Below are 21,127 nucleotides of genomic sequence, written 5' to 3' on the forward strand. Positions count from 1 at the left end.
ACCTCCCTATAACACTTTGGAGGTTCCCAGTGAGATCCCCAGAAATCAGACCCCAATACTTAGGGGTCTCAGGACCCATGCCCCACCCCAGTAGCAGAGAAAGACTGTGCTAGCTGGAGGTGGCTCTGGGATTTTCCAGGGCTTGGGGGTAAATCTTCTCTAATAGATAGCTACCCAAAACTGTGGATGTGCCCCAACAACCAAAAGAAAAATGGGTAAATCGAAAGGCATCTGGTCTGAACACCTCCAGAGGTAAGTTTGATCTGTAGGAGACAGCCTCTGGTTAGGACTCAAGAGCAGAGGTGGGGCCGGCTGTAAATCCTGTCTGGGATGTGTGTGAGATGTCATTGGACTGACTCCTGTGATCAGTTCTGGTATATGAATGTGAGGTGGCCACCCCTGGCTGTCTCTACCATGTGTCTCTCTATATGACTGTGTCTCCCTGTGTGTTTCTTTCGGATCTTCTAGTTGAAGAAACAGATCTAAAATGGATGGAGGAATGAGCCATCTCAAGACCACAGCTGCCTGCTCACACTGTGACACACACCCCTTCTGACAGGGACAGGCTAGGCCGGCTGACAGCTACTGCTGTTGCAATGGCAATGTTGGTGGCTCCCAAGTGAGTGCTGGTGGTGAGTGTTGCAGCCACCATTTTCCTTGTAGTAACCAATGGGCTTCTCTGGTTATCCCCCAACCAAGGCTTAAGACCTGTGACCTCTCCTTTGGGAGATCCAAATCTTTGACCTGGCTAAGGGTGCCTGGTGAAACTTGAAACCCCTGCCTTATCTCCTGGCCCATGGCAGAGAGGAGAAAATAGTTACTTGTACCCTCTTTCTCTTCTTCCTTCTCTGCCTACTCTAAGCAGCTGGGTGGGCCTGGGGCAGGGGAAAGTAGTTCCCTCCAGATCACAGGGCAGTGTGTGGGTATGAAAATTCAATTCCTTCATTGTTCACATTCCCTTGTCTACCTGCAACTTGTATAGCTGGAAGACCCAAAATCCTTCTTTTTCTTTAGGAAAGCTCCAGCCCTGGATCAGCCTGTTGGAAACTAATTTTAAGGTAAGAGGGCATTGGGCAACTTTTCACCAAACATTGAGAAGATTAAAAGCGGCAGTCAGAAAACCTGCCAGTTCACCTGAGGTGGGTCAGGTTATTCAAGGATCCAACGAATTTTCCACTGGCTTTCTGGAAAAGCTCTATCAGACTTAACAGGTGCTTACTCCCATAGACTCAGATGTTCTAATGCTATGAAGAGACACCATAATCAAGGCAACTTAGAAAAGATAACGTTTAACTGGGGCCTTGTTTACAATTTCCAAGGGTTAGACCCTGACCAGCATGGCAGCAGGCAGGCAGTCAGGCAGGGCACTTGACCAGTAGCTGAGAGCTTACATCTTATCTGAAAGTTGGAGGCAGAAGCCCATGGCCAGTGACACACCCCCTCCAACAAGGTCACACCACCTAATCCTTCCCAAAACAGTTTCACCAATGGGGGGTGGGGGGAATGGTGAGCTTCCAAACAGATGAGCCTGTGGGGGCTTAAACTACCACAGGGTCTTCTTTTCCCTTTTTCATGTCCTTCTAAGTTTCCCTGTTTTTCTCTCTTTCCTTTGTTCCTCTCAAGGGCCCTCTGCTCTGAGAAAGGATCTGGGCAGAATCAATGCTTGGGAGCCAGTTCTATCTTTATATGCAACTGTGAGTTTTGATTGCTGGGGGCTGGTGGAAGACAGCCTTAAGGGAGAGTTGCCGGGTTAACAAGTGAAAGCTTCAAGGGATTGACAGATACCACTTTGGTGCTCCTGGCAGAGAGTGAGGATACTCATGGAAGACTCGCATTAGGAAGACTAGAAGATTCTTTGTGGTTAGCTTTCAACTCAAGTCAACTGATTAAGTCAATCCACATGCAGAGCACTGTATCTGGTCAAATGAGAGAAAGGTACTTCCTGACTTCACTTAGTGATAGTGCCCTATATTGTCTGCCATCTTGAAAATGGATTAAGTTGTAGGGTTTATTTTTTTAAAGGACATTGCTGTTCCCTCATTATTATCAATCTCCAGTAGATCCCTGAAATCTTAGATAGTAATTATTTTAGTTTCTATTCTCATAGTTGTGAAAAAGCGATCTAAGGGAGAAAGGGTTTATCTTGGCTCACAGTTCAGAAGATCACAGTGGGTCATGGCAGGAAACACAAGGCAGTAGAATGGAAACCAGAGGGTCACATTGTACCTCAGTCAGGCCCCAGAGAGGGGAGTACTGGTGCTCACTCAGCTTTCTCCTGTAGTGGATGCAACCATGTTTTTGTTTTGATCCCAAGTGTGGGACTTGTGAGAGAACAGGTGATGTTTGTCTACTGGAAGAGGAACCACCTCTGTGGGCACATGGTCTTTGCCAACTGATAAACATTCTAGTATGGACTCTGAGAGGACACACACACACACACACAAACACACACACACACACACACACACACACACACACACAAAACAAGAGGCGGGACTTTTTTGGTCTTGGCTGTTCATCACTCCACTTCAAGATGCTCCTAGAGAGAACTCCTCCAGTGAAGGCTTTGGGGCTCAGGACTCTGGCTGCTGCTCCAGGTTCCATAGGCTGCAGTTACAGTCACCTTTGCTGAACTGCTAGTTTACTGTTTAGCTGGTCTATTGGAATCCTGCGAACTATGCCAGTGGAATTGCTCCAAGGAGCTGAGTATAAAAAAGGTCCACTTCTCCTGTTCCTACTAACCTCTTTTCTATTTAGGGTAGGTGGGTTTGGAGGGAGGTGTAAGCATTAAAGAACCCCAAATAAAGTAGGTTTGGATAAGTTCAAAGCCTACATTCTCCTTCATACCTGTTTACTCAGTCTGGAACCCCAGCCCATGGGATGCTGTCGGCCACAGCCAGGGCGGGTCCTCCCACCTCACTCAAACTTCTCTGGAAACACTCTCAAAGTCATATCCACAAGTGTGTCTCCTGTGTGATTCTAAACCAAGTCAAGCTGACAATGAAGATAACTGCCACAATAGTGAATAGTATATATGCTATATTTATCATCTGAACTATTTATGATAAAGCTTAAGACTAACAATAAATAATAAAAGAACAGTTATATGAATGTATGTTAAATAAACATGGTCTCTTGCTTTTGAAATATTTTATTCCATTGTGTATCAAAGTAGCTCTTCTTTCTTTCTTTCTTTCTTTCTTTCTTTCTTTCTTTCTTTCTTTCTGGATTTAGCTGAGAACTGAAATGTAAGATGAAGTTCATGATTTCTCTTTGACCTATCTGAACTGTAGCATCACTACTGTTGCATGTGGAGCCATCATTAAGTGCACCAGAGTGACCTGGATACCAGCATCAGCACTCAATACCATAGCTATTGATCCAGTAAGCAAGCCATGTGGGTAGCACATACAGTGTGGACTCTCCAGACAAGAAGAAGATTCATGCACAGGACAGTACAGAGAAAGATAGAGTTCATCATTTTACTCAGAAGGATCTTAACTTGGAAAATTATGAATTGTTTACATCTGGATGAAAATTCACCTTAATATTTTCAAACTGTAGATGAATTCAAGTAACTGAAACCACAGGGGTAAAAGCTAGAGGTTGCTCAATACTGTATTGAGAGTTGCATAGACACCAGCTCTTGTCATCCACGCATGGCATGAATGGCCACATGGCCAGACCTAGCTGCAAGAGAAGCTAGACAATCCATTCTCTAGTCTTTTCAGAGGAACAAACGATCAAACAAATTAGCCAGTAAAGGTTCTATATGGCAGGCGGTCATATACTAGTAATCATAACTCTGGAGGCTGAGGCAGGAGGGCCTCAAGTCTGAGACCAGCTTAGGTCAAAGAGTGAGACTATATATTTTTATAAGATTTTTAAAAAGGTTCTATTGTTAAATAAGGAGAGAGAGAGAGAGAGAGAGAGAGAGAGAGAGAGAGAGAGAGAAAGAGAGAGAGAGAAGAAGGAGGAGGAGGAGGAGGAAGTGGAGGAAGAGGAGGAGGAGGAGGAGAAGGGAAGAGCAGAGAAGAGAAGGATTAGTTCTGGCCAACCGAGGCTCCCATCATACCTCACTCTATCCTTCTTCCTGTTGTGTCACACACTGTCCTTGGTGATCAGTTGTTGTATTACCAGTTCCCAGGGAGGCACTGATGTTTAACCAGGAAGCTCCAAGTATGACACAGTAAATACCAGTGCTCTAGTTTCAGGAACCTGCCCAAGTGACCTGCTTGTCACCTTCCTGCGGAGATAAGGCCTTCTATGTAGCCCAGGCTGGCCTCTCAAACTCTCTATACAGCCAAGAACGACTTTAAACGGATTCTCTTGACTCAGCTTCCCAAGTGCTGGGGTCCTAGGCTCGCTTCACCATGCCTGGCTGCCTGTCATGCTTGAGAACACCCTTGGGAGCCAGCCAGCAACGAAGCACTGACTGTCTCCATCCCATGTTCTAGCTTTGTTGTCGTCACTGCTTTGACATGGGGTAGCATGATGTACCCATGCTCCCAGGCTGGCCTGGAACTTGTGATGCTCCTGCTCCGGGCTCCTTAGTGCTGGGATCCCAAGTGGGCATCAGAGTCAATCTGGAGTTCTAGAACTCCAAGTGCCCTCCGTGGCCCGTTCTTTGTGTTGTAAGGGCAGGTGTGAATAAGACATAGTCCCGTGTATCAGGTGCCATAGCAAGGTTGTGTCAGGAGGTGTTAGATTATGCCTACTTCTGTGGGAAGGGATATGGAGGCCATCCAGGTGATCCTGAGCCGGTCTGAACTTGCCTTGGAGAAGAAGGAAAGGAATTCAATTTCTCTACTGCAGATGGCTGGTGCCCAGCAGTCCAGTCTGCTCTTCCTAATGACCTACCTCATGGGTTTCAGATCGACCAGCCAGCCCCTGCCACAGTCTGTCATTCCTTGTAGTGAATGACTTAGTCTCTCTCTCTTCTGAGTTCTGTTTCTCTCATAGAACCCTGACACAAGGGGGTGATGCCATCATAAAATACAACTGCCTAACACTCAGCTCCCTAAAATGTGGGTCTGCACCCCATATGGGGTGACATATCTAAATGTGAGCATCAAGAAAAATTTAGCAACAGTAAAATGCTTTTGAATATACAAAGGCCAAAATCAACTCAAAATACAATGTAAGGAATCCCGAGCGTTTCTGGCAGCCCGTGTTGTGTTGTGTGACTTCACCGTGCTCGGTTCTGAGCGCACATGGTACATGCTTTGCGCTGCATGAGCCATCATAACTTGCAATGCTGGTGACACTGCCTGAACCATCTCAACTCAGATTTGAGACTCTTGTGTGATTAGAACTGTAGTGTTTTCGTTGTTGTTTGTTTTGCTCAACATACAGTTTTCACTCTTACAGAAACAAAAGTTCCTTAAGGAAAACAAAGTCTCTGACTGCCACTCCTCAGTGTGGAAGGATTAGGTGGACTGCCTTGTGTTAGGGTGTTTGATTTTAAAAATAGTCATTTAAGTTATTGACTTATAGGGAAAAAAATCATTATATAGATTTTGGCTTTGAAGACTAGAGAGATGGCTCAGTAGTCCATGGTCCTTGTTGCTTTTGCAGAGGACTAGAGTTGGGTCCCCAGTACCTACATGGGGCAGTTCACAACTACATGCAACTCCAGCACCAGGGGATCCAGTGCTTTTGGCCTCTACTGACACTACCACATGTGTAGTATATATTCTCTCTCTCTCTCTCTCTCTCTCTCTCACACACACACACACACACACACATACACACACACTTTAAAAAATTAGGGATTTTATTATCTTATATGTATATTTGTGTGTGCATGCGTACGTGCGTGCCTGAGTGCGTGATATGTATATACAGTGTCTGGGGAAGCCAGAAGATGGCACCAGATCCCCAAGGACTGGATTTACAGCGGGTTGTGAGCTGCCATGTAGGTGCTAGGAATAGAACCTGTTGCTCTTCTAGAGCACCCCGTGCTCTTAATGGCTGAGTCATCTCTACAGGCCCAACATAATTCTTTAAAATCAACTTTGGCTTAGTATTGGGACAGAATTTTTTTTAAAGGTCCAAAATATAGTTCTGTCCTTCAACACCACATATTTATGTGAAATGGCGTTCTCAGCATTGGTGATTATAAAATAAAAATATCAACCAACTCTGAAAATTATGTCCTGTTGTAGCAAATGGCTAGCCATAATTTCTTTACGTTAAAAACAAGCAAGCCACCCATCTCAGCATGCGGTTTTAACAAATAGTAAGATTATATGCAGTCGAAAAGCTTGTTTTAAAATGAGTTTATGACTTACCACAAGTAAATATTTGATATTTGATTTTTATACTGGTTTTATATACATATACACCCAAGATTACACAAAAACTTCTCCAGTGAAAAAGGATCAATGGGGGGGGGGAGGCTCTCCTGAAAATGCTGCAGTTGCTGAAAGCTTCAGAAAGAGAGTTTGTCATGTGGAGCGGCCTATTTTGAACACAGGGAACAGGATTTGTAAAGGCTGCAGGCAGTAGGCAAGCCTGTGTTCCCTCCTTCCCCACAGCTAAAGGTAAGAAAGAGTTGAGGTTTGTGTAAATTACTGAGGATCTTTTATCCCTAGAAGTTAGAAGCCAGCCTGGACTACATAGCAAGTTCAGAGTCAACCAGGACTACAAAGTGAGATATTTCAAAAGAACATCGCGAGGGGTGGGAGGGCACTATTTAGCTAAGTTTGGTGCCGCATACCCATAATTCCAGGCAGGAGGATCAGGAGTTGGGAGGCCAGCCTAGGTTACTTGAGACTCTGACTGTAACACATAAACAAAATGTTTCTAACACCCCAGTGGTAACCTCTTTTTTTTTTTTTGTTGTTCCAGTTTTAAAACTTTTACATATATGTCTGTCTGGGTATGCACAAGTGCAAATATATATATATCTCACATGTGGAGGTCAGAGGACAACTTGATGGATGGAACTCTGTCCTTCAAACTTGGAAGCGAGGGCCCTGTGGCTCCCTCTTTTTCTCCTAAAACAAAGCCAGAGCCAAGACCTGGGATACTTCACAGGTATGGTGGAGTCGGGTATGGGCCTGAGCTGTGTATTTGTTCCTAAAGGGGAGACTAAAAAAAAACACAGCTTGAAAAAACAGGATCCAAACGAAAGTGGGTTCATTGAGGGCGGAACCAGGGCCGCCTGCAGCGTTCAAGCCAGCACATCATGTACTTGCAGTTTTTAAGGTTCAGGACCCTCCATTTGCGTCTGTGCTAGGATCACGTAAGTTCAAGGAAATGGCCCCACAGCGCCCTGAGTGGTGCGCTCAGGCTACATTCGTGCGGCAGGGTCGCCACTCTCAGCGCTTACCCACGTGGGTACCCGCAGGTGGGCGCCCGTGGCTGAAGCGAGGAAGGGGGCGGAGCTCAGGTGGGGCGGGCCAGGGGCGGGGCGAGTACGGTTCCGGGATCCGGGTCCAGCCTCGGCCGGAGGCCGCGGGGAGCAGCGAGCGGGTGCATGTGGGGGCGTGCGGTGCGGAGGCGCTGCCCGCGGGGGCTGCGGCGCGGCCGGGAGGTGCTGCTGGTACTGTTGGCGCTGTTGGCGCTGGCTGGGCTGGGCGCCGTGCTGCGGGCTCGAAGTGGGTCCGGGACGGTGGAGACCGGGGCGGGGCCGGTAGACCGTGGACTCCCGAGCACTCCTCGCCCTGGGCGCCGCGAGCCCGTGCTTCCTAGACCGTCGCTGGCTGCCGATGCTCTGGGCGCGCAGGGGGAAGCGGTGCGGCTGCAGCTACAAGGCGAGGAGCTGCGGCTGCAGGAGGAGAGCGTGAAGCTGCACCAGATCAACATCTACCTGAGTGACCGCATCTCGTTGCACCGACGCCTGCCTGAGCGCTGGAACCCTCTGTGAGTAGTAGCGAAGCACCGGTGCGTGGGATGCTGGCTGCATCCTGCTCGGGAGGAGGCGGTGCCGGGGAGAGAGGTTATCCACGGGGTGGGGAGGCGGGAAAGTTAAAAAAAAAAAGTTGGAAAGAAATTAAAAACGAACCTAAGAAAGCCTCAGAAACTGAAAGGCTGGTAACTGGGTAGACCCTTGAATCCGACGCCTCAAAGCTGTCCTGTTCCGAGAGAGTGAGATTCAAATGAAGCAGACAGGCAAAGAGACGTCTAGTCCGTGCCTGTGGTGCAATGGGGACTGTGTAGGTGTGGCTGTGACACCTGGGAGCAGACAGCGACTAGCACAGGGCCAGCCCCATCCTTGGTATGGGTGTGCACATGCCCAGGGGTAGAGAAAAACCGTGGAGATGTCCAGTGGTCATATCCCAGGCCGGAAACTGCCTTCCTCTCTCTGGCTGTTGAATTTCTAGTTTTGGGTGGAGGGCGGTGAGAAGGAGAGGTTGGTGGGAAGGGCGCCTTTGGCTGCAGTCCAGCCCAGCTCACTCTAGCTAGTAGGTGGTGCAGGGCAGATCCTGTGTAGGCAGAACCTAGTTCCTGTTGGAGTGGCTGGCTTTTCAGCAGGTGAGGGACAAGGAAACAAACAGCCTTAGCAGCTGCTACCACCTTTGACCCTGGGCCTCACGGCCTCCTCTGTCCTTTAAATTTGTCAGATAATTTCTTAGTCCCCACTTGAGCCCCGCATACCGATTTCCTGGAAAGCAGGGCTCAGAAAGGGACCTGGTTGAGGGCCAGCCTCCTGTAACCATTAGGCGCCATGGGTGCCTGCCACCTTCTTCTCCCCAGGCCATGCAGGCTCCTTTCGACTCGGAGGGCATAGGTAACAACACAGCGCTGCAAGAGGATGAAATTGGCGGTCTGGGCCAGTGACCTCCTAGGAGCTGCTGTGATCTCCCCTCTCCCCTTCCGCCTTCATTCACCTTGACTAGGATTTGTTCTTGCCTAGCGCTATGCTTCTGCCCAAGGCCCTTTTCAACTGCTAATCTTTCCCAGTAAAAGCTGCTGGGTTTGGCAGCAATTCTACACTTCTACCAAATGCCTCAAGGCAGACTGTTAGCTCCTAGTTGTTCTCCTAGGTCTAAGGAGGCGGGGCAGGGGAGCTGACTTCAGGTTAGACCCAGGATCCACAACGCCCAAGCCCTGGAAGCTCCAAGCCCAGGTCTTTTGCTCACTAGTTCTGTGATCTCAGAGAGTGGGTCCAGCCTTCTGTTGATTTTGCCTCAGTTTCCTCATTTGCGAGCTAGGGAACAGATGAGAGTTAGTCTGCACACTCGACGTAAGTGGGGAGGAAGTGTGCAACTTCGATAATCAGCTCACACCTGGGAGCACACTGCGATCCTTCTAACCCCTTCCTTCCTCGGTTGCCCTGAGTGTACCTAGGAGGCTGCTCTGCTCTTCCGGTCATCTGGGATTGGTCAAAAAGTTTCCCTTCTCCAGATCCAATGTCCTTTATTGTTAGGAGTTCTGAATCTCTCTTTGAAACACTTCAGATGACCTGTGGGGCTTATAGTATCCTGTCTCCATGGTGATGCAGCCGCCTTGTGTCCTATCAGGATTTGAGAATAGTTCCTGCTGTGCCATTGACCTAGGAGTTAATCCAGTCCAGCAGCATGGGCCTGCCTTGCCTCCCACTCCTGCAGCGGAGCCTGCCCTGCCCGGTCTTTTTGACTAGCCTGAGCGAGGAGCGCGAGCTGTGTATGTCTCGGCCAGGGCAGTCTCTGAGACACAGCAGCATCCAGGTGGTCAGGAGTGCTAGGGCCTTGTGAGGGAGTCTCCCTTGTACCACATAATAGTCTGCCGCCCTTATCCTCAGGGAACAGGTTCCTGATCCCAGAATTCTCACATGGTACTAAACCTTATATGAACTATGCCATGACAGTCTGGTAACACAAGGATTGCTGGGTGGCTAATCGGTTGCTGGTGTTCAGGGTGCTTGCGCTGGACAGAGGAGTGAGTGACTCATAGCGTAGACAGGGCAAGCTTTTTATTACACTATCTGAGAAGGTATGCAATCTTAAGCTTGTAAATTGTTTCTGGGATTTCCCATTTAGTTTTTTTTTTTTTTTGAATGTGGTTGATTGAGTAGCCAACGCTACAGAAAGCAAACTCCCATACAAGAGGGCCCTACAGGAATTTCTACAGCAGTCATGCACTAGTCAGGGTCTTGATATTTTTTTTGTTGGGGATTCAGATAGTATTACGTTTCACAGTGTAGGGTACTTGGGAGTCCAGTTAATAAGCAGACAGGTACTCAAGGTCCCTGACTGTCAGGGAGGGAGAACTTGTAAGAGGACTCCCAGAAAAAACAAAGGAAACAAAAGCCTATGCCCTCAGGTCATCCAAAAGGTCTGGGGTAGAGCTGTTCTATTTTCTTTTTTGAGTGGGAACACTTACTTACCTGCTTGTTTTTATTATAAAAGCAAGACACTCTTGTTTCAGAAATTTGACCATAGAAGAAGCAAAAAAAAAAAAAAAAAAAAAAAATCCAAACAAATGAAAAAGCCAACAAGAAAGCATTAAGCCAGGCATGGTAGTGCATGCCTGGGACCAGCTCAGCCAGGGCTATACAACAAGACGGTCTCAAAAAGTAAAAGGAGGAAAAAAAATCAGCTTACGACTCTGGGAAAACTGTTATTAACATTTTGCTGTGTATCTGTCTAGACGTTTTCCAAGTATGGAAACAGACTTTGGAAAATGTACACACAGATGTGTGGGTGAGAACATGAGTGTGCATGTAAACTCCCAGGCTTTTGCTGTCTTTGCATCACTTTGCGTATACATGCTGCAGGAGACAGAGCGCGGGTCAACCCAGGGACGCATCTGCCTCGGCTCTTGCTGGCAAGTGCAAGGTCCAGCAACAGGTCTCTCTGACTTTGGACAAGGTCAGGTCAGTAAAGAGACTTGGGAAGGGGGCCTTTACTTCCTTGAGATGTGGTGGAGGATCTGACAGTTGCAGGCACAGCTTTGCTTCACTAGTTCAGTGCTGAGGGAGGAGCCATTGGATAGCGGTACAGGAAATGGAAGTTCTTGATAGCAGCGCCGTGAGTGTGGGGTCCACAGTCCCTTCACCAGTGCCTCCCATTCCATGCTAGTGAGGAGGGAGAAGTCCCACTCCTAGGTTCCAGGCCAAAGTGGGGAGCCACCTGGCTGCCTCTGCAGCCCTAGGGAGCTATAAAAAAAACCTGTCAGTGCCAGGGACCTTCTTCACAACAATGAAATCAGAATTTGGGTGGCTGGGTCCGAGCCTGACTCTGACATGTGACCTGGCGGAAAGCTGCTGACATAGTCACTGGGTTGCTGGCTCAGAGGAGCCGTGACATGGTGAGAGTTAGAGGAAGTAGTGATGAGTAAGTGCAGTGGGACCGAGCAAGGGTGTCCATCACAAGCCGGGAGTCGATAACATTACACTAAAAAACAGTGTCCGCTGAATACAGGAACGAGGCAGTGGCTGTGAGGCTGTTGCCACTCACTTCCTGACCTAGTTGGCAAGAAGCAAAGTGGAGCGGCTGTGTTGTGGTGTCCCCTGACCCACATATATGGGGGTGCTGTGCATTGCTGGCTAGAAGAAAGGTGCTTCTTGACCTTGCTTTTATTTATATATATATTATATTATATATATATATATTTTTTTTTGACCTTGACTGCTGTAGCTATGCATGTGTCTGAGTTCAGGGGTCAGGACTTGGGGTGTCAAAGGGTCTCAGAGTAATTCCACATAGTTATCCACACGACCAAGAGTGCAAGAGTGCCCTGCTGAGCTGGCAGGAGGAAGCTGGCCAGATTTGTCTTTTTTGTGCGGAGAGATAGCTAACTTACCTGCTCTCGAAAAATTACCTTTGTAAAGCATCCCATATCAAGTGGACATTAGACTTTCCAAAAAGGATTGTAATCTTTGTCAGACGCAGCTGTGGGCTTCTTAATTTAGTCAGCACTTCAGATCCATAGAGCCTCTTAGCTCTGGACCTGTTTTCTTGCCCTTTTTCTTTCACTTGTTCTGCATCTATACGTTTCAGTTATATCATTGAAAAGCACGGTGCCTGGGAAGATGGCTCAGTCGGTGAACTGCGTGCATGCCATACAAGATGAGGCTCTGAGTCTGAATCCCCACGTAAAAGCTGTGCATCGTCGGGTGTTTTACTGTCCTATTGCTGTGAAGAAACACCATGGCCAAGGCAACTTATAAAAGAAAGCATTTAACTTATAAAAGAAACCTTGCTTACCATTTCAGAGGGTGAGTCCCTGACCACTGTGGCAGGGAGCGTGGTAGTTGGCAGGCAGCTTGGTGCTGGGGCAGTAGCTGAGAGCTCACATATTAACTGAATTGGAGGCAGAGAGACTGAACCTGACTTGGATTTTTGAAACCTCTAAGCCTACCCCCAGGGACACACCTCCTCCGTCAAGGCCACACCCTCTAATCCTTCCCCAAACAGGTCCTCCTACCTATGGGGGGCGGGCAGGAGGAGGCTGGAGACAGGAGGACAGGAGACTAAACATTCAAATATGACCCTATGGGGGCCATTCTCGTTCAAAGCACCACATAGCATGTACCTGTGGTGTAGAAAGCTGTATCTACTGAGTCTAACATTCATCATCTTCATTGGAACAGTTGTGATTACTTGTAAGAGACCCTTAAGGTGAGGCCTGTTGACTGAGGACTTTCCTTCAAAGGAGGAGGACGGGGTACGCAGGATCCTTGGTCCCTCACCTGAGATCCCTGTTGCTCTCCACTGCATCTCCTGGACTGTATGCAATTCTGCCCTAGTAGCATGTGGCCTCACGGTCTCCAGAAGTACTAGTTCAAGGAAGGTTGACTGAAGGGGGGACCCCATCTATGCTGCTTTGGGGTGTCATCGTTTATGCTGTGCTAAGACTTTTTGGCTGGTATGGCTGGAGTCATCCGAGCCCCTTAAGCCACCCCTCGCCTGTGTTCTGTAGGAAGCGCAATAAACTTACTGTTCAACAAGTTGGACTTTGATTAAACCAAACTTTGGTCTGTTTTTAGTGCTCAATAAGGAAGGGGTAGATGTTTATTTTCATTTCCCTAGAGAAAGAAATGTTATAACAGCCTGCGGTGCTAGCACTGGGGCTGGGAAGGGGGGAAGACAGGTGGAACCAGAGACCCTGCTAGCCAACCAACCAGTCTAGTTGAATCCCCAAGTTATAGGTTCGGTGAGAGACTGTCTCAAAAAATAGAGTGGAAGACATCCAAATTAGCTTCTGCCCTTTACATGCATGTACACAGATGCCTGTGCACACGCACGCACGCATGCACACGCACACATACACACACACACACACACACACACAGAGTCGTTGACGTTTAAGCAGATGTTTATATCCATTTATATTTATTGTTCTTGTCGATACCTTTGGATTGCTATTATGCCGTTTATGCATGAGTGTATTTGCTATGTTCTCTGTCTTTTGCTACTTGTTTATTTGTTTTTGTTTTACAACATAGGACTTTCTCTCTATGTAGCTCAGGCTTCTCCAATGCTCACCATCTCCCTGCCTTGGGACTATAGGTGTGAGGAAGTTGTGACTTGTGCTCCTGTTTCTGTAGCCCTATGTCTCTCTAGACTGTCACTCACCTGTCTTTTGAGGTTTTCCCTTGGCTGACAGGAAACCGATAGCTTGGCTGTTCTTCAAAGCTTATCAGAAGATAAGCTCATCCCTTGGCTTGGTCCCAGCTGTTGGGATTCAGACCTGGGACAAGTGGCCCAGGTGCCTTTTAACCAAAGCTGACCTAGCCTCCAGGTTCTCCCAGCATCCCTCAGTCCCTGCCTGTTATAGAATGTAGCTGGCATACCCAGCCCTCTACCCTGAACTTTCCAGCCCAGGGGTGGGGCTTCCTTTCTCCCAGAGGCTCTTCACTATAGAATTCAGACATTTCGGTTCCCCCTCCCCCACACCCCCTCCCTCCCTGCATGCACTTTCTCTACTCCCAGCTTTTCTGTCTCTCTCTGTATGGTGACTTCACTGACCCTCTCCTGTGAGGTCGGTGAACCTACCTGAGAGCTGCCTCCGCCCCCCCCCCCCCAATAAACCTTCACTTTTACTTCTAATTTGGCTTGAATTGGCTCATTTCATCGGCGGAGATAACCTATCACCAGTGTCTAAAATCTGGTGGCTCTGGCATCCTTCCATTTTGCCATCAGCACTTCCTGTGGGTAATTTCCAGGCACTGTCCCACAGTCAGTCCCACAGCACTGAGGTTGTTCTGTCATTCTAAGGGTAGATCACCGCGTTGACCAGGGAGCCTTCAGTACAAAGTGACAGCTGACACCTGAGCAAGTCATGGACCCACCCTGGGATCAGACAGGCTCAGTTCCACCCCCTGTCTGGGGGGTTCCATCCACCTAAGAGCCTAGCCACACAGCCAGCTGCTGTGCTCAGCTTCTTACCTTTGCGTGGCACGGTGACTTCTGCAGGCTGGGGGATGCAGCACAGTCTCCTTGGTTGACAGGACTACTGTGAAATGCACCTGCTGACATGGAGGAGACCAGTTGCTGGAGGAGCAGTTGCTGGAGGAGCACTGTGTGGCCACCAACTCTCCAGCATGGACATTTTCCTTCCTAGAGGATGATCAGGGCTGAGCTACTCTTGGAGAGCAAAGGGAATTTGCCGAGTAGAGAAGGGAGGGAAGCCGGGCCTGCCGGGAGGAGGGAGCAGGGTGAGCCAAGCCTGTGTTCCAGTGGGGTGGACAGATAGGACAGTCTCCCTCCCTTGGACTCTGTCTAGCTTGCGTGTTGTTCAAATCTGCACATTGCTGCACAGTTCAATATCCCATAAGCAGGCGCTGTTGTGGTTACAATGTTTTCCTAGGAGTCCTCTGGGGCTCTGTGTGGGAGATCCTCCAGTAATTATTTCCCGGGAAAAACCTAAAGACTGTGACCCACGTCCTCATCATCACCCCATCCCCGGGGCGATAACCCCTTCTCCGGTGTTGAAGTTACGTTCCATTTACAGGTGCAGAAAGGAGAAATACGATTATGATAATCTGCCCAAGACTTCTGTTGTCATCGCATTTTATAATGAAGCCTGGTCCACCCTCCTTCGGACAGTGTACAGTGTCCTGGAGACCTCCCCTGACATCCTGCTGGAGGAGGTCATTCTGGTAGATGACTACAGTGACAGAGGTAAGTCCTACGTCGGGCTTGGGTGAGAGCCCTAGGGTGAGGAAGGACGGGCATACTCTGGGGTCAGCTGTTGGCCAGTGGGGAGGGGAGGCTGTAAGGGGGCTTTGCCCTTAGAGGTCACTGTAAGGCATTGGGATTTCAAGAACCTGGTGGGAGCCACACAGGGGAGCTTTAGAGGGACGGGTGGGTCTAGATCAGTCTAAGAGGTCAGTGCCAAGGGCAGGGGGCGAGGCCGGACATGAGGGAAGGGAGGACTGTCTCTCACCCAGACACAGGACAGCCTTGCTTTAGCTGGGCCTAGTAAATCCATGGAGTGTCTTTAGCCAGTAGATCTTGGGTGACTGGCTAAGGTAGGGACTGTTGGGCCCAACTGAAGGGAAATGTCAAGAACGCAGCAGCAGAGCTAACTGTGAGCTTCATTGCTCCAGGCCGTTTCCAACCATGTTATCCTGGGCCGTCGTGTGCTCAGCAGCTGCTGGCTGGGCTCCGGGCTCTCCGACTGCAGGGTAGCAAGTGGGCTCTGACTGCCTATGTGTTGGGCTATTCTCACAAACATTTTGAATTACAGAGATTCGCCCGGGGTAGCAATCGAGCTCTCCTGTGACAGTAGTTTGGTATGGTAGGTCAAGATGCTGTCTGGGCTTGTCTCCATCCAACACCTGTTTTCACCTCTCTGGGGGATTCTGCAGCTCCAGCCTGCCTGGCCCGGGTTGGTACCTCACCTCCCGCCCATTGCAGTCTGCCAGAAAAGCTAAAGGGGGCAAGGGCCGTACCCTCCCTTAAAAATAATTTATTTACTTATGTGCTTGCAGTTTTGCCTGCACATATGTCTGTGTGAGGGTGTCAGATCTTGGAGCTACAGACAGTTAGATGCTGCCATGTGGGTGCTGGGAATTGAACCCTGGTCCTCTGGAAGAGAAGTCAGTGCTTTTAACCACTGAGCCATCTCTCCAATTCCATTTTCTGGAAGTTCCCTACCTGCTTCCGTCAGCTAGAACTTGAGGTGACAGCCACACCCAGCTGTAAGGGAAACTAGAAATAATGGTCTTTATTCTGGTGGCTGTGAGCTCAGCTGGAATCCCCAGGCAGGGAGGAGAGCAGGGAACAAGCAAGTGTCCTTGGGAGTCGGCTTGGAGTTTGGTTCTGAGTGGAACCTGGGGCCACAGAACTCCAGGATGAGGGTCCTTGGGTCTGAGGCAAGCTCTGCCATGATCTGGTCCCACCATCATGGTACCTTGGGCAGATCACTCATATTTTCTGAGCCTCAATTTCTTACCTGAGCATGGGTTTATCTACACCTTTGTCAAGGAATTATAGTGAGTAATAAATGAGGTCACGTACACCCCGTTCCTGTGTCACACTGAGTGGACATTAATCCATACCCCCTGCCCAGGGACCCGACAGCGTTGAGCTCTGGCCTTAACCAGTTCAGCCTCTATAAATGGGGCAGTAACAGTTCCTATGCTGTAGGATCCCTCCTGGCGAGGGTTAAATGAGGTGAGCCTGGGGATGTGTGTCCTGTTAGTGCCTGGCAAATGCTTAAATCTTGTTAAATGATAACTTCCGTTTGTATGAGATGGTGTCAGAATTGTAAACTTAGCTTTTGTCTGCCACACCAACATCGCTGAAGAACCAAATGGACCAACACCAACATATGGACTAAAAAGTAAATATCAGATTGCTTATATATATTTTCTCTTTGGAATTAGACAGTTCCTGAACAAGCAGAATTATAGGGCAGTGTGCCCTCCTTCCCAGTGGGGAGGGTGAGCCACCCCCCCCCCCAATCCCGTTGTGGCCACTTAGCAGGAGAGGAGCCATGGGACCTGAGATGCCTTTGGCAGCTCCATTTGCCTCCTCTGTGTTTATCAGAAGTGATTGGGAGGGGAGATGGCTCCTTAGCCTTGGAGGACAGCATGGGCCCACCCAAAGTCAGTTCTGTCAAACCCACCTGAGCATAGCCAGTCACACCCGTGTCTCAATGTCACACCACACTGTAGTTAACTGGCGTGGCTTGCAAAGTCACTTTCTTCATTTCTGCCATCAGCTCACAGGCAGTCACTTAGAGCTTAAAAAGAAAGCCAATGAGGAATGCTTCTAAGTGTCAAGGATAAATATATATATTTTAATATAAATGAATAAACATATATAATAATAAAAATATTCTTGACACTTAGAAGCATTTCTTGTTGGCTTTTAAAGCTCTATTAATTAATTAGTAATTAATATTAATTACTTAATAAGTAAGGGATTAATTATGAAACCACTTAGACCGTTCTCTGATCAGTGAGAACTTTGGGAAGTGAGGGAAGTGCTCTTTCTTCCCAAGGGAGGTTCTCACCTCCCTCCACCTGACCCTCTGAGGCTGTAACTCCTTGTCCCAGAGTTAGGAGAACCAGAGACTAGGTGTGTCCTGTCATCTTCGTATATGGCCTCCTCTGCAGACTGAGATGTGCGCATCCACTGACAAGCTGCTGCTGCTGCTGCCCTATAGAGTGCTGCTTCCAAATAAAGAAAATGGCTACTAACATAATTACTGTTTTAATAAAAATTACGTCTTAGTCAGCTTTCTGTCTTTATAACACAGTGCCTGATCTGGGCCTCTTAGAAGGAAGAAGAGGTTTCTTTGCCTTACAGTTTTAGGAGTTCAGTTTCTTAGCTTCAGCATATTATAGCAGAAGGCATCGATGGGAAGTTGTGCGAGAGCCAGTGATTGTACCTGGAGCCAGGAGCAAAGAGAGGGACAGGAGTCCGGTGTCCCCAGGAGTGCACTCTCATCTGGCCTCAGGACTTCCCCTAGGCTCCACCTCCAACAGGTGCCATCAGCTCCCAAGAGCCCCACCCAGATGATGAAGGTCTAATCACAAGTTTTAAATGTGCACAAGTCAACCCAGGAAGGATTTAAATAAAGGTTTGTTAGGTGGCTGGAGAGCAGGCTCAGTGATTGATAGCCATCACTTGCTGTTCTATCAGAGGACCTGGGTTTGGTTCCCAGCACCTGTAACAACAGTTCCAGGGGGATCTGACACCCTCCTCTGGCCTCTGAAGGTACTAGACATGCTTGAATATATGTAGGCAAAGCCCCTATATATATAACATTAAAAATTAATCAGTAAGTTTATTTGTGTGTGATTGTGTGAGCCTGAGTGTATGTATGTGCATCATGTGTGTGCATTACCCTTGGAGGCCAGAAAAAGGTGCTGGAGCCTCTGGAATGAAGAGTTATAGCTGGTTATAAGCAGCCTGGTGTGCATCCTCTGGAAGGGCAGCTAGTATTTTTAACCACTGAGCCATCTCTCCAGTCCCCTATGAAGTACTTTTTAGCATCAGTTTTACTGAGACATATTTGGGTACCATAACACTGACCTATTTAAAGCATATGATTGAGTGTGTCTGCAGCCAGGTCTCCTCCAGCCTGCCCTTGGTCCCGGGCATCCTGAGTGACAAAGAAAAAGAGACTTCTGTACACATCATTTGAGGGGATCAGGGAGACGCTGGATGTGGGGCTGGGATGTGCACCCTGCTGAGGGTGTGAGACCGTGACTGCCATCCTGTTTGTGTTCACAGAGCACCTGAAGGATCGCTTGACCAACGAGCTGTCACAGCTGCCCAAGGTGCGCCTGATCCGTGCTAACAAGAGAGAGGGCCTAGTGCGAGCCCGGCTGCTGGGCGCCTCTGTGGCCAGGGGAGAAGTGCTGACCTTCTTGGACTGCCACTGTGAATGCCACGAGGGCTGGCTAGAACCTCTGCTGAAGAGGTGTGTGAGCCACCCACGGGGCAGGGGTGCTTGGGTGGAGGTGGGGACAGATTCCTCTTGGCTGGAGGGATGTCAGCGCCTGCATCACTGCCCTTTAGCAGGACCTCTGTGACGGGATAACAGTAAATGCAGTGTGGAAGGTGCTTCCATGCCAGCTGCTTATAACAGACCTAGAAAGCGTCATCAACCCCAGGGTCACAGAGAGGGTATGAACCACACTTCATGGGGATATGCATTTGGATGTATTCATTTCAAGCATGGCTCACGTAGCTACGGATATTGGAGTTACTTAGGATCTGTTATGTGCAACACTTGGGGGTCCTTGAAACTCAGAGGTGCTAAAAGAGAGGTGTGTGTGTGTGTGTGTGTGTGTGTGTGTGTGTGTGTGTGTATTTGTATATAGTACTGGAGATAGAACCAAGAGCCTTCTGTATACAAGGCATATCCCTAGAACCCACAATTTTTTCACAATTTAAAAAAAATTAATTTCTTTAAATATCAGAACTAAAATGCAGGTGTACATGAGTATAATGAACCTAGCCTGTATTATTTTCATCTTCATGCTAGTTTAGTTGTAAAGTCTCCTTTTTAGTAAACACACACACACACACACACACACACACACACACACACACACAATCTTCAAGTCAATTCCTTTGCCGCCCTCAGCCTCCTACCCAGCTAGCTCCCTATACTGTGGGTCTGCCTGTAGTTCTCTGTGTCTCCCTCTCCCAGTCTCTGGCCTCTTCAGGTCTTCCCCACTGCCTACTGTAGAAGGCAGGAGTTGGCTACTGAGCCAGGAACCCCAGAGGGAGCTCTGTCCGGCTTTCCCCCTGCAGGCAGACAGAAGGTCAAAGGTGTCACCAGCGACAGCCTTGGGGTTTCTCTAGGGCTGAGCTAGAGGTTGAGGTTGGAATATGGTGTGCTATCTGGAATCTGGCCAGTGGGCTCCCTCGTTCCCCTCCCCGTGCACATAGACGTCTCCCCGTGGGCCAACGTGAAATCTGAGGGTGCCACCCTTCCTCCTGAGCTGATGAGATGACAGAGCATCAGAATGGCAGAATCTTAGAATAACAGGAAAGCCCATCCCTGTGAGCAAAGCCACAATCAGTGAGTGGCTCTCCACGCGCAGGTCCATTGGGGATACCCAGCGGACATTTGCATCTGGCTCGTGGGGTTTTGCTGGGCTGCTGGATGTTTTCTAAGCTCACTAAGACTTTGGCACACACTGGAGTGAGACCCATAGGGCTGCAGACTGTGCCTAGGCAGTCTCAGCTGTATCAGGGCCCCTTTCCTCCAGGGGCCTCTGGAAGTCGAGGTGTCTGGGCTGCCATGTCAGAGACTGTTCTTGGCTTGTTGCAGGCCAAGGATGACTAATCCATGTTGTACAAATTGAGGGTTCTGTTCTTAATCTAGAAACTTCTCCATGAATACATCCTCTACTCCCCAGGCTAAGGGTTGCCCCTAGGTGGCTCTTGCTCAGGTTCCCCTTTGTCTGAAATTGGGCTCTCTGCGGTTCCTGCCTGCTGGATGGCAGGTCATGAGTTCCTGGGGGACTTAGGACTTGCCAGTGGCCAGCAGCTGAGCAGGTCTGGCCTTGGCCTGCTCCACCCTTCTAATGGTCCCTCAGTTTGTTTGAGGAGGTGTGTGTTGACAGGTGCCCCATCTGCAGATCTGTCATTTTGGTGAGCTCCCAGATTTGATCCTGTGTCTAACCTGGCTGGCCTGGCCCTGCTAGTCCCACCTGAGTCTAGCATCTGCTGTCTCTCTGACTTTCTTTCTTTGGTCTAAGATATGGATGGCTCCAGTCTGCTCCCCTCTTGCATGGTCCTCTAAGCTGCAACCCCTCCCCCCCCCAGCCATAACCCAAAGACATATGAGTCCCCAGGAGGGAGTTCTCTTTCAGTTCGTTTCTTCCTACGTCACAGTGTCAAAGGTAAGGACGTCATGGAGGAACATGCTGATGGACAGTTAGGTTTGGATAGTGTCTGCGGATAGCAAAGCCACGATGCACGCAGGCTGATATGCACGAGCAGAAGTACAACTTCATACTTCATAGTAACAAGGAGAGAAAAGCAATGGTTCCAGATGTCTGCTAGTGAGCTTGCACCTGTCCTCTGGAGCCCTCATTTTAGTCTTATGAGAGCTCTTCTCCATCTTGTTACCATAGAGGCAGTACATTTCGGGACATTAGGTGACTTGGCTGATGCACATAAGGAGCAGTGTTGAAGTCTCTGTCTCGTAAGTGCTGAGGTGAAGCATGCACTGCCGTGCCTGGTACATCTTTTGTTCTTAAGACAGTTCTTTTAATCTA

At 48.8% G+C, this 21,127-nt stretch overlaps 1 protein-coding gene across 1 annotated transcript in view; it reads left to right on the forward strand.

The window, feature by feature from the left end:
* The first annotated feature begins 1,661 nt into the window (after positions 1-1,661).
* Positions 1,662-21,127, forward strand: part of GALNT12 (polypeptide N-acetylgalactosaminyltransferase 12) — a 32,145-nt gene continuing 12,679 nt past the window's right edge. Inside the window, exons 1-5 of the mRNA XM_084783881.1 lie at positions 1,662-1,935; positions 6,853-7,041; positions 7,205-7,869; positions 14,887-15,056; positions 18,624-18,813. Of these exons, the coding sequence (XP_084640007.1) occupies positions 7,484-7,869; positions 14,887-15,056; positions 18,624-18,813 (746 nt within the window). The 5' untranslated portion in view covers positions 1,662-1,935; positions 6,853-7,041; positions 7,205-7,483. The remainder of the gene's footprint in view (positions 1,936-6,852; positions 7,042-7,204; positions 7,870-14,886; positions 15,057-18,623; positions 18,814-21,127) is intronic.

The sequence above is a fragment of the Acomys minous genome (assembly GCF_964271855.1).
Source record: "Acomys minous genome assembly, chromosome: 1".
Taxonomy (NCBI): Eukaryota; Metazoa; Chordata; class Mammalia; order Rodentia; family Muridae; genus Acomys; species Acomys minous.